We start from the raw sequence: 14,609 nt of genomic DNA on the forward strand, positions 1-14,609 counted from the left end.
TAATATGGTTTTCCAAGAAAACAGATAAGCAATATATGCTAATTTTCTTGTTGATTTTTTATAGACTTTTAAAAAGTTTATTAATACTTTTAAAGCTAACTGCAGATTTGCAAAGGTACCTGACTTTTAAGATAGGAATCTGGGAATAAAGTATCAAAAAAAAGAGTGCTTATGTGTCCATTAAGATGGTGTTCCACATTAATTACAAAGGTCCTTGCCTAACATGAACAACAAATTTCATTGAGGTTTGGGTATATGCGCTGACCCTTCTTCAGTGGATTCCAAATAATGAATTATGCTATATACCAAAAGCTTATATCATGAAGGCCACAACTGAGAATGGAAGTGTAAAAGAGGGCAGAAGGAATTATAAGATTCAGCAAGAGGTTTCAATGACATTCAGAATGTGCCAAAATCCAGGTCTACAAGTAGAGGCTCCTACTTCCTATTTAAATTCTTAAAACTAAATTACCAAAGATGTTACCTCAGGTAGCTTCAATGTAATATTATCTATAAATTTACTGAAAACCAAGAGATAGGATAACATTGCCCAATGTAAAGTCCTAGCATGCATTTATCACCAAAGTTCATCAGAAAGGATGATGATGGTGATTCACATTTCTATGACACTCCAGGGTTTACAAAACATCTTCCTCACGAGAGCTTCATGAGATAAATTATGTACACATTAACATTAAATGTTAATTTAATGCCCTTCTGGGACTTAATTTTGTGCATCTGTAAAATAAAAAGGCCAAAGCAGATCTCTAAAGCTTTTTTCCCTAACAAATATGCTATGATTCAATGACAAACATCCATATATGCTTAATGCAGAAGGAACTACTGAACACCAAACATAATATAGACAAAGATAAAATAAGCAGTTGTTGAAGTGAACTGAAATTGTTCAAACGAAAGACAAAAACATGACAAATTCTGTCATCAGGATACATCAAAAATTTTAAATCTAATAATCCAATATTCAATAGGAACTTACACATCCATATGATGCCCTGCACTCTGTAGTCCATCCCCCATTTCTTTTTCTATGGCACTCCATTCACTAAGAAAAAAGCAGATAAAATTATAAATATTATATAAAGTAAAGATGTGGCAAATTAACAGGCTAGTCTTCCATATTATTTCTTTCTATATATAATATTTAAAGAATATGCATGTGCACATGTGTATGTGTGTTTTTGACACGCAAGTAAGTTATGTTCAAGCAACAAATCCAAATCAATCACACTTGAAAATGGTTTTTTTTTATAAGATGGGTACACTAATACATTGGAAAACAATTTTAAATATTTAAAAAAAAAAGAATGTGAGGGGTGTCTAAGTGGCGTAGTGGATAAAAGCACTGGCCTTGGAGTCAGGAGTACCTGGGTTCAAATCCGGTCTCAGACACTTAATAATTACCTAGCTGTGTGGCCTTGGGCAAGCCACTTAACCCTGTTTGCCTTGCAAAAACCTAAAAAAAACCAAACAAACAAACAAAAAAGAAAGTGGCTACATTCTTTGACCAGAGATCCCACTGTTAGGCATATATTCCAAAGATGTCAAAGACAGCAAAAACATTTCCATAAATAGGTGCACTAAGAGTCATAGTGCAGTTTTCCTTCCTATGTGAATGAAGAAAAACTGATCAGACACACTGGTGCTACCTGAATCTAAAAGAATATTGCTCTAGTTCTGTCATTATCTCATTGCATAACCCTGATCATATGTCTAATTTTCCAATCAAAATTTGGTAGGTCTCTCTCTCTCTCTCTCTCTTCCTCAAGTCCTTCTCCTCTCCAATTCTCCCTTCACAAAGCTGCCAAAAATGTTTTTTCCAAAATCCAGGTTTGGAGCACTCAGCCCATGGAAGGTAAGGGAGTGGAGGGAGAGTGCTGAGGTCTGTCCTCTGTCCCTGGGACAGAACTCTGGGGCTTTGACCATATTCAGACCCTGGTTGCACGCAGTCTGGGGCCTCAGAGGGGTGAGCTTGTGGTCATTCAATAGACCAGGAGAACAGTCAGAGCCTTACAGACTGAGGTCCTTGTGGGGGTGTCCCAATAATACTCAAAAGCTCAGGAAGCACCCCAAAACCAGACAGGCTGGGGAAATGAGTAAACAGAAAAAAAAAAGGAACCTGACCATAGACAATTACTTTGGTCCCATGGAGGACCAAAACACACAACCAGAAGATGAAGAAAGTCCAAGCTTCTGCATCTAAAGACTCCAAGAAATATAAAAGTTGGGCTCATGCCATGACAGAGCTCAAAAAAAAGATTTTGAAATCAACTAAAGGAGGTAGAAGAAAAATTGGGAAAAGAAATGAGAGAGATGCAGGGAAAACATAAAAACGAAGTCAGCAGCTTAATCAATGAGATCCAAAAAAATAAAAATGCTGAAGAAAATAAAGTCTAGGTTTAACCATGTTATCAAATATAAACTCCTGTTTTGCATTTAAAGCTCTTTACAATCTGACTGCCTTTTCCTATCTTATTTACATTACTCAACTTCAAATTCCCTATTACATAGTCAAATAATCTTTTTTTCACTGTTTCTCAAGTTGTTGCATGTGATTGTGTTAGAATACTACTCTGCTATGGGAAATGATGAGTAGGATGCTCTAAGAAAAACTGGAAAAACTTACATGAGTTGATGCAAAGTGAAATGTACTGTGTACAAAATAACAGCAATATTTTAAGATGGTCAACTGTGAGCTAGCTATTGTCACCAATACAATGATTCAAGGCAACTCTGAAAGACTTGATGAAGAAAGGTATGTCCAGAAAGAGAACTGATGGTGTCTGAATGAATACATATTGAAGTATACTTTTTTACTTTATTTTTCTCAAGGTTTTTAATTTTATCTGTTTTCTTTCACAACATGACTATTATAGAAATGTTTTGTTGGATTCCACAAGTATAACCTCTATCAAATTGCTAGTCTTCTCAATGGGGAAGAAGGAAGGGAGAGAATTTGGAACTCAAAATTTTAAAAAAATGAATGTTAAAAATTGTTTTTACATGTAATTAGGGGAAAATAAAATACTAAATAAAACTATTTCTCATAAGTGAGTACATCATCTTGATGGCTTTGGACTGTCCTCGACAACAAGAATACACTCCTTTATCACCCCTGTTTTCAGACCCCTCAATTTCCTTTAAGGTTCAAATTAGGTGCAACTTTCTAAATGAGGCCTTTCCTGATACATACCACATATGGTATCTTCCCTTCAAAATTACATCATGTCTATTACATATATCCCTATACACTGTTGTCTTTATAGACTGGTGTGCTTCCTGAATGTGAGCCTCAGCACTAAGCATGTTACTTGACACATAATAGGAGCTGAATAAATGGTTATTGATGGACCTAATGGGCAGAGTTCTATTTAACCAAAATAAACTTTTGTAATAGTAAAAATTATGCATGTTTTCTTAAAAAGCAAGAGTCTTTTACTTTATCTGTTTTCTTCCCATTAAGACAAGCTACAAATTATCATTTAGAATGATATCAGTTCAAATAATGCTTTTAAAAGTTTATTCTCCCTAGTGCTCATTAATTTAAAAAATTAGCTTGCTTGATTAATTTATGCTAGATATTTTGGTGATTGCAATAAATGTTTTATCTTAGAAACACCTGGTTTTTCTCCATTTTCTGTGAACATTGGTACCAAGAATATTTAATGAATGTCTCTCCTTTCAATGCTATCATGCACAACAGATGTGTCCCATAGGAAAGGTCTATAATAAAGGGAAATTTCAAATATCAACAGATTTTTTAAAAACAATCCAAATATGTTCTGGACATATGAATTAGTTTATTTGGTTGATATGAAGATTATTTAAAAATTGACTGACTGGGGAAAAAGGTTAGAAAAAGACAAAGTGTGAGTATGATTTTTTTCAGACAGAATTAAAATACTGCTAGTCTAATTTCTAACAATGGATTAAAGGAATATAGCAATTAATATGGAAATTAAGTGAATTATATATATTGACTTTCAGCATAATTCATTATTGTAATTCCAAACTCTATGAATTTTTTAGAAAATTACTGCAATAACATCTTTTTTTTTGAGGGAGAGAGTTTCTCATCTACTCATAGCAATCCATCATTTCGACCATGGAATATGAAAAGCAATCAATTCTGCATTCCACATATTAGCAACAATCTTAATAATGCTCTGAAACATACTTAAATTTGATCACAAACACTGTTTTGGTAACGTGGGAAAAAAAATGACATACATTGAGGAATTAATATCCTTAAATGACTAGAGACAAGAAACTACCACATCTACCAAAATTTTAATAAAAGATATTCAACCAAAAAAGTACTTTAATAAAAAACTAGCAAGAAAATTGGAGTGAGTCAAAAACATTAGGAACAAAAAGAAAACTACAGAACAAATGATTTATTCAAAACATTCAATTATGTATATAAAATCCTCTTAAGACCAGAAAATACTTCCTTTTAAGAATTTAATAAAGAGCAATAGGTCTTTTCAATAACAGCAACGTGTCTTTCACTTCTACACATTTATTGTCTTTTAAAAAAAAGAGTAGAAAAAGAGCTCTAGATATGAGAAAATTTGGCAGTTACATCTGCCCATAAATAATCAACATTCCTTATGATTCAGCATTCAGTAATATCGTAATATCATAGCTCATTAATCAAGAATTTTTTTGCCCTGATGTGAAAATTAAGATTTTGTTTTATTTCTAGCTTCATGACTGACCTGTTGTATAATCACTGATATATTACAACCTTTGGACCTCAGTTTCCTCATATGTAAATCAAAGAAATAGGATCAGTTACCTATAAGATCTAGATCTTGAAGATAAGCTCCTCTAAACAAAGGTCTTTTTATATATCATGGATTCTAATTATTATCAAAAATAGTGCAAAGTAGTTCATATTTGTATAGCACATTCACAATGCACTTACCCTGAAAAAGATACCTACCTATAAAGAAGATAATATAAGCCATTTTTTTCATTTTATAACTCTGAAGCAAAGAGATGAAAAGACTTGCCCAAAGTTCCATGATAATTAAATGATGGAACCAGAAGTAAAACCAGCTTCTTTGGATTCAGTTTCAATTTTCATCACAGATTATATGTTCTACTGACCAGAACCACACATTTACAAAGATAAATCATTTCCCATATGTAGGGCAAATTGACTAAAAATATGAGGAATGCTTTAGAATGCTAATGCTTACCTGAAAACTCTTCCATAATTTCCATGAACTTTATAGACACCATAGAGTCGATCCGCCACTCTCTAAAACAAATGTTTATAGAAGCTAATTTAGGTTGAGTTAATTATATTTCAAAAATAGTATGCAAACTCAGTTACAACCCTTTATGCCACAAATATTAAATAAAAATTCACGTTATGTGCTATTTTTACTAGTTAACCTCCACTAAAATTTTCCAAAAGTTATAGACCCTACCTTGGAGGTATAAACTGAATTTCAGCACTAGCTGTACAAATCATAGGTGTCCAACTGGTTCCTTGAAGCCCTTCCATATGCCAAGGATATAGCATATTCCTGACATTATTAATAAAAATTGGCTCCCAAATCACCTTATGTGAATCCTCAATTCTAGTAAAGACTCTACTTAAAGAAGACACTAGTTCTTTAAATATCTGAGACCATCAACTGCAGGAGATGGTAGACTCAGTATTAAGACCATATCTATTAGAAAGCTGTCTAATTTACCCTAGGCAGAACTCAGGCCTCATTCCATCTGGAACTTTCTACAGTTCTTACCTTTAATTCCTGAACCCAAGCTTTTAGGAATGTTGGCTTCCTCTATCACCCCCAAAACCTGCTTTTGTTCCAGATTCCTAAATCAGTCCAAGACATAAAGATTTTCTGAATCCTAGTCTATCTCTAGAATTCTGCCCCAGTACAGACAACAAAAAAGGGGAAACTGAGTTGAAATGAACATAAGGAACTTAAGTCTTAGGCAAATATTTGCCTTCAAAAGAAATGTCTAACATAGATTTGTTTTAAAACTCAGTACTTACCAGTAAATGTGATTTTTAAAGCTATCAACCCTGACAGCTAACCTATGTCTACCATGGAATTCAGAATTCTAAAAACTTTTTTCATCCAACAGGTTTTGGCAGAGTCCAACCCCAAAAGAGAAAGGAATGTACTCTACTCCCTGAGGTGCCTGGCAGGTTAACTCTCCAGTTTCTGATCCTTCAAGGAAGCTAACTAACCTTTGATTAGTGTTAATGATGATGGGGAAAAAAAAAGAAAAAAAAAGCAGCAAATCCAAGCCTGACAAATGATGAATATACAGACAACAGGGAGCCTGAGAACAGATTTTTTTTTAAGCACTCCTGTTTTATTTTGAATTTTTTTTTTACAATTTTCCCCTTAATTTTGCTTCCTCCCCCCTACCCCCATCCCCCACAGAGGGCACTCTGTTAGTCTTTACATTGTTTACATGATATAAATTGATCTAAGTTGAATGTGATGAGAGAAAAATAGTATCCCTAAGGAAGAAAAATAAAGTACTGTGCCTGATTATTGCACTAATGGAATGAGCAAGTCCATCAAGGTTGATCATAACCCGCATGCTGCTGCTAGAGTACACAATGTTCCTCTGGTTCTGCTCATCTCACTCATCATCAGTCCTTGCAAATCCTTCTGGGTTTCCCTGAAATCCCATCCCTACTGACTTCTAATAGCACAATAGTGTTCTATCACACACACATATATACCACATTTTGTTAAGCCATTCCCCAATTGAAGGACAGTTACTCAATTTCCAATTTTCTGCCACCCACCACGAACAGAGTTCCTATGAATATTTTTGTACAAGTGTTTAACACATTACTAAAATATTCTTGTTTAAGAGTTAACATAATACCCCCTCCCCCAAAAAATATAGATCCTCATGAGAAATAGAGGGGGGGAAAAAGTGTTTCAGTCTGTGTTCTGATACCATCAGCTCTGCCTTGAGTGGATCACATTCTTTACAAGTCCCTCACAAGAGTTACTTCATATTTTTCTACTGTTGCTGATTGTAATTCCCTCCATCCATACTTCCCCACTATCATATATTATATTTTCTCTCTCCTTTCACTCTCTCTTCTAAAATGTATTGTAGGGTAGCTGAGTGGCACAACAGACTAATCACTGGCTCTGGGGCCAAGAGGCCTTGAGCCCACATACCACCCCTGAGATCCATCAACCACCTGGTCCCATGGTGGCCCCAGACAGGCCACCCAATCCCAGCCCATTGCAAGAAGTAAAAAAGAAAATGTGTTATATATGACTATTCTCTCCTGACCTACCCTTTCCTCTATCACCCACATCCCCCCCTTACCCCTTCTCTCCTTTTTACTCTAGCTATCCATATTCTATTGAGTGTGTATGCTGTTTCCTCTCTGAGCCATTTCTGATGAGAGTGAAGGTTCCCTCATTCCCCCTCCCATATCATTGCAATAGCTCATTGCAAATGTGTGTGTGTGTGTATATATCTTTTTTTTTTTTGCAAGGCAAATGGGGTTAAGTGGCTTGCCCAAGCCCACACAGCTAGGTAATTACTAAGTGTCTGAGACCGGATTTGAACCCTGGTACTCCTGACTCCAGGGCCGGTGCTTTATCCACTACACCACCTAGACACCCCTGTGTATATCTTTTATACAAAATACCTTAGCCTATTCCACCTCTCCTTTCTCTTACTCCCAGTACATTTCCCTTTTTTTCTATTGACTCCATTTTTACCACATATTATATCTTCAAATTCACTCTCTCCTGTGCTGCATCTATAAAAGCTCCTTCTACCTGCTCTATTAAATGAGAAGTTTCATATGAATATTATCAGTATCATTTTTCTATGCAGGAGTACATGCAGTTCATCATCATCAAGTCCCTCATATTTTACCCTTCTCCTCCACTCTCTATGCTTCACCTGAGTCCTGTATTTGAAGGTCAAACTTCCTGTTCAGCTCTGGTCGTTTCAACAGGAACATATGAAATTCCCTTGGTTCACTGAAAGTCCATCTTCTCCCCTGGAAGAGGATGCTCAGTTTTGCTGGGTAGTTAATTCTCAGTTGCTCTTTTGCCTTCTGGAATACTATATTCCAAGACCTACAAACCTTTAATGTAGTTGCTGCTAAGTCCTGTTTGATCCTGACTGCAGTTCTACGATATCTGAATTATGTCCTTCTGGCTGCTTGTAATATTTTCTTTGACTTGGGAGTTATGGAAGTTGCCTATAATATTGCTGGGGTTTTAGGGGTCTCTTTTAGGGGGAGATTGGTGGATTCTCTCAATTTCTATTTTTTCCTCTGCTTCTAGTATAACAGCAATTTTCCTGTAGGAATTCTTTAAAAATGAGGTCAAGGCTCTTTTCCTGATCATGACTTACAGGTGGCCCAATAATTTTTAAATTATATTTCCTGAATCTATTTTCCAGATCAGTTGCTTTTTCATTGAGATGTTTCACATTTTCTACTTCAGCTCCATTCTAGATCTGAAGGATTTGTTTTCCTCAGAGAGCTTTCTTATCTCTTTTTCCATCTGGCCAATTTTGCTTTCTAAAGCATTCTTCTCCCCAATAACTTTTTGAACTGTTTTATCCATATGACCTAAGCTGATTTTTAACATGTTTATTTTCTTCAGCATTTTTTTTGGATCTCCTTGACTAAACTGCTGACTTCTTTTTCATGTTTTTCCTGCATCTCTCTCATTTCTTTTCCCAATTTTTCTTCTATCTCCCCCTTACTTGATTTTCAAATTCTTTTTTTGAGCTCTATCATAGCCTGAGCCCAACTTCCATTTTTCTTGGAGTCTTTTGATGCAGGAGCTTGTACTTCCTCATCTTCAGATTGAGTATTTTGATCCTTCTTGGGATCATAGACAAAGTATTCTCTAGCCTGTGTCTGGTTTTAGGGTGCTTACTGAGGTTTTGAGTATTATTGGGACCCCCCCACACACACACAAGGATCTCAGTATGTGACACTCTGACTGCTCTCCGGGTCTGTCAACGACCACAAGTGCACCCCTCTGTCTTGGGGCTGAGGGGCGCCTATTCTATGGGAGGCCTAGACTGCAATCAGGATTGGAATGTGCTCAGGGTCCCAAGAGTCCTGTTCCAGGTACAGAGGACAGACTCGGAAGTCTCTCTCCACTCCCCTACCGGCGGTAGGCTGAGAACTCAGGGCTCAGTTGCCTTGAGGCTCCTGCTTGCCAGTTCCACACCTGCTTCTTTTTCCTGGATCTGGGCTGCCGCAGCCACCACCTCTACACTGAGTGCACTTAAGGGCCGGGGCTTCGCACTTGATCTGACAGAGGTCTGCTGCTGATCTTCCAAAGCTGTGCCCAGTGCTCCCCAGGGTACAGGTCAGGAAAGTACTTTTGCTGCTATGAGCTGTGGCTCCCAGGCATCCTGGGGCTATTTCCGGGAAGGCTGAAGTTCCTTCACTCTGGCAGGGTCAACCCTCTAACCCTCTAAAAGTGGAGTTTTTCCACTATTTTCTAGGTTACCTTGGTCTGGAGCATTGCCTCACTGTATCTTTCTGTGGGTTCTCTCAAAAATTTAGTTAGAGTCATAAGTTTAAGATTTTTGAAATATTATGGAGAGCACACTTAGGAGAGTCTCTTTTCCACCATCTTGGCTCTGCCTCACCAGCCCCCCCCCAACAGATTTGAAGAAAGTTTGTTTTTTTTAGGATTAATCACACTCTATTGTGTCATGTCCTGGGAAAGATATAGAGGAAAGGTACATTAAATGATTTTTTTCTCAGATGCTTAAGGTTTGTTCCCACTTTTTCAGGAAAATGAACAAAAATAATAGAAAAGAACAATCCAGACAGTCAGGAAAAACTAAGAGCTCTGTAAAGTTCTGATCAAAAGAGAAAACAGAAATGAACTTCTGTTGAGAGATCTTGAGCAATCAACTTCAGGAACATGACTAACCAATCTCCAGGCAAAAAAGGGTGAGCATTTCATGCAGGTTTCATTTGCAGAAAATGAGTATGAAATGACTAGGAAATGTATGAATAGATAAAAGGGGCATTGCCTTTTCCTCAGTTCCAGAGGTTAAAAAATAAAGAATCCTCCACCTTTTTTACTCCCAGAATTTTAAACTCTGAGAAACAGAACAACTGCACCCCCCCCACCTGTGTCATTAATGTCTGCTTCCAGTAAAATTACTTTGAATTTACTAGGTACAAATTTTATATCGAAACATGTAGTTATGTAGTTTCTCCTTCATTAGACGGAAAACTTCTTAGGGGAAAGAACTGAATGTAGAATGCAGTAGAAATGAGACATTAAGGATAAGATCCAGGCAGAGGAGACTCAAATAAAAGGCAAAAGTTAAACAGGAATTGATTTCTAAAGTTTAAAGTATGGGAAGGAACTATCTGTGACAAAAGGTACTTGTGCCTCTTCAAAAACTACTGTGATAATATTGTAATAAAATTCATTTTTTAGAGAATGCCATAATAGCTGTATCAAATGCTTGGCGACCACTATCTCCTGATTCTACAAGCCTCAGGGTTACCCTAAGTAATGAGATTATCCAATTAACTCTCAGAGCTTCCAGGGACTGCAGGTCTATAAGAGAGTTGGACAACCTGCAAACCTATAAGGGCAAACTTTACTATTTCATAATTGTTTTTTTTTTAATCCTACTTGATAGGTGTTAGGGTTAAACCTTAATGAAAAGCCTAAGAATCAAGAATAGGAAAAAAGGGTAATGAGGGCTGCTGAGGGAATGTGATAAAAAACTAAACTAATAGTAAGATAGTGTCACTAGAAAAATCTAGGGATGAGGGGATAATAACAGCACCTATCTCACAGGATTCTTTTAAGGATCAAATGAGTCAATTACTGTAAAGTACTTAGCATGGTACCTGGCATATAGTAAGTGCTTTAAAAATGTTAGGTTTATTTTTATTTTTATTATTACTAATCATATAACATTTCAACTTGACAAAATAATCTTTTAACAGTCCACTCTTGCAGCATTAGACTATGACAATACAATTCTCTTATGAAACCTGCTTAACACTCACCTTGTGATTTGCAATTTCAATTTTTCTTTAAGTCACCTTTTCAGCATATTTTTGTGGTAGATGATTAAGCTTTCAATGCATGATACAATTAGCCTAAATCATCACTGGTTAAAGACTAAACAACCGTGCATTAAGAACAACATAATTCATTCTATTCCTCTGTGACCTCAAAAGCATTATTTTTTTTTAAAATATAATACATATGCATTATGTATTCTAGAATAGCATCCCTCTGTTCCTATTCAATCTGTACTATTAACAATCTCCCTTCCCATCAATTTCTTTACTACATTTTGGGTGGGATAGGAAAGAGACAGGTTAGGACCTGAAATTTTATCACTGTAAGAAACTGAGTGAGGGAATTCACAGAGATACAGGATCAGCAGCTTTTTAACTTTTGGTCTTAGAATTTCTTAAAGCACTGAGAGGTTAAATTAACTTACCCATAGTCACACAGCTAGTATATGCTAGAAGTAAGACTTGAACACAGGTCTTCATTTATATCACACTATCACACTTTTACTGCATGTTGTTCTTTGGGACAAATAAACTACTACCCCAACTCTGTGTGTATATGTGTGTGTGTGTGTGTGTGTGTGTGTGTATACATGGGGCCTATATCTGTACTTGTGTTTTTTTTTTGCTGTAAAGGAGTCATCTTGCAGAAGATACAACTTATATAAATGTATAAGCTATATTTTTATCTTACATAAAAATCATTTTATAAATTTACCTCAAGAGGTCAAGAAATTCATCCTAAATTTATGTGAAAAAAAATGTCTTGAACTCAATGAAATTTAACGTTTACTATTTAAGGTATTAGCAAATAAAGTATTTTATTAATTAAATCCTATTGGAACAAAGAACACAGATCACAGAACAAGTAGGTATTAAGAAGTTGAATATTAGGGGCAGCTAGGTGGCATAGCAGATAAAGCGCCGTCCTTGGAATCAGGAGTACCTGGGTTCAAATCCGGTCTCAGACACTTAATAATTAACTAGCTGTGTGGTCTTGGGCAAGCCACTTAACCCCATTTGCCTTGCAAAAATCAAAAAAAAAAGTTGAATATTACATATAATATTTTTTCAATGGACTCCTTTTAATTTTAAGAGAAAAAGTTAATTTATAGTTGAAGTAAATAAAAACATCTCTTACTATGTGATGATATCTTTCTTACTCAACTTCTTAAAATATTTTTATTTGGCAGGACTAAGAAGGCTGATATTCTTGTGTTTGCTTATACATCCTAAGAGACTTTAGGCTAACAATGACTATTAGGTTTGTTCCTGAACCTTCATAAGATAAACTTTACACATATAGGTTGTATTTTGCCACCAAATATTCATTTATGGGGAACAATACAGTTAGAGGATCTCAGTCCAGACTCAAATCTAGATATTCCAACTCTGAATTTAATATCCTCTGTTATGTCATACCACAGAGAATCCTGACAACTATTTTCAGTGTAACTTATTCCTGAAGAATAATACAGATAAGAATGTAACTAGAGAGATTTTGCTATTGCTTACCTGTGGGTCCTAAAGCTCAGCCAATTCTACTCCAGTTTTCATGGTATATATATTTGGAATAAATCAATCCACCAGACCCAAGTTTAGAGGTGACATAGCATTAGAGTGAAAATAACATATAACTGAGAAGAGAAGATCTAGCTTCCAGTATGAGAATTAAATTTAACTAAAATAATACAATCATCCAAGTCAATTTAACTCTCTGGTCTGTTTAACTGTAAAATAGGAAAAGTAGATATAATATAAAAGGCTAGGTTCCTATCATGAAAATATAGGTTTGCCAGAAGGTTAGGTCAGTTTGGAACTTCTCTACGAATTTAAATGAATGCTGGGTTGATATAGGAAAACTTAGACTTCCTTGGACCTGTCATAGTCTTTTTTTTATGAAGGATGGGTTCTAAGGCTTTAGGATTTCTTAAAGGATGAGAGTGAATAAGGTATCAATTCTCAGGCCCATCCATTCACCCAAAAGCTAGCAAGAGTCAAACCATAATGATAAGTATAAATCACCCTGAAATGACTGATTTTCCTAGAAGACTAGCTTTCCTTTACAACAAATAAACCTGCCTTAAGAAGGTTAAGAGCAAAGATAAAAGACCTCTTACAAGTGAAATCTTACAAATCTTTAAAAAAAAAATTCAGGGTGAAAAGAGATTAGATAGATTTTAAAGCAATCAGTTATAGTCTCACAATGAAATGAAAGATTTAACAATATATTAAAACAAATACATATACTAAATTATAAACATTAGTTTAATAAATGAATGCACAGCCAGAAAACCTTTCAAAATGGATCATCTGGAAAAAATGTGCATTGTTTCTACAAAACACATGGAAATGATTCAAAAATTCTAAGCTACTGAACATGAGTATCGCTCCCCCCACTTAATTGTGGTTAAATAATTGTGCTGCCTTATAAATTCTCTGGCAAAAGGCATGTGAGGATCACTTACGGCTCTGACTCGAAGAAGGTGTGAGATGACAGACTGTAGTTCATCACCATAGTGTTTTAGTTCAGTAAATCTCCTGGAAAAGGATAAAGATAGTGCATCATTATATTAAAGAACAAGAATTCACAAACTGAAAGTACTAAGATCTAAGAACTGTTAATTAATAAGGTAACTTATTTAGGGGTGGCTAGGTGGTGCAGTGGATAGAGCACCAGCCTTGGAGTCAGGAGTACCTGGGTTCAAATCCGACCTCAGACACTTAATGATTACCTAGCCGTGTGGCCTTGGGCAAGCCACTTAACCCCATTGCCTTGAAAAATCTAAAAAAAAAAAAAAAAAAAAGATAATTTATTTAATAACAAATTAGCTAAAGATATTGCCTTGCCTAATACAACTAATAAAATTCTAAAAGAAAATAGCACAAGCTTATTCATTGACAATTTCAAAATAAAATTAGGAGCAAGTCATGTTAAAATCTTTATTGTGTAGTGAGGTTTTTCCCAGACAAAAATCATCTTGGAATTAAATAGGGAAAATAGATTTGTCTCAAGATTTTTTTAAGGGAATTTTTCTGTGCCTAGGCATTCAACAAGAAATTCTATATAAAAATTTTCAATTACTTCCCTCTGTAGACAGGGTTGGAAGAGAACTTAGAAATTGTTTAATACAATCCCTTATTTTACAAATGAAGAAATGAAGGCTCAGAGAGAAATGACTTGTCAGGGATTACACAGCTATAAATGTTAAAGCTAGGAGACAAAGTCAGTTCTAATTCCATAGGCTATGTTCTTTCAAATGAGGCCTCTCTTAAAAGCCAGAGACTTTTGGTACATTCTGTATATAGTTTAAAACTAAGTAGGGACAGACAGTATGAAGATCAGTGATAAACTAGCAGTTAGTCAAGGTCAGTGACTTAAAAAAAGGAAAGCAAGCAGGGCTGAGAGTATGAACAATGTTCATTAATGCATAGCATGTTATTAGGTAAAAACATTTTAATACTGCTTGGTATTTTTCCACCATCCTCCCCGCCCCCCCCCCCATCATTTTCTAGCTAACTAGCCTTTTGAGAACCAAGT

General features: G+C 35.6%; 1 protein-coding gene across 1 annotated transcript in view; it reads right to left on the reverse strand.

Annotated features, from left to right (window-relative positions):
- The window catches only part of SNX4 (sorting nexin 4), a 78,833-nt gene that overhangs the window by 26,874 nt on the left and 37,350 nt on the right, over positions 1 to 14,609 (reverse strand). Inside the window, exons 7-9 of the mRNA XM_074214713.1 lie at positions 13,537 to 13,609; positions 5,226 to 5,287; positions 998 to 1,063 (exon numbers count right to left, since the gene is read on the reverse strand). Coding sequence (XP_074070814.1) covers positions 998 to 1,063; positions 5,226 to 5,287; positions 13,537 to 13,609 — 201 coding nt within the window. The remainder of the gene's footprint in view (positions 1 to 997; positions 1,064 to 5,225; positions 5,288 to 13,536; positions 13,610 to 14,609) is intronic.

The sequence above is a fragment of the Macrotis lagotis genome, chromosome 1 (genome assembly GCF_037893015.1).
Source record: "Macrotis lagotis isolate mMagLag1 chromosome 1, bilby.v1.9.chrom.fasta, whole genome shotgun sequence".
NCBI lineage: Eukaryota > Metazoa > Chordata > Mammalia > Peramelemorphia > Peramelidae > Macrotis > Macrotis lagotis.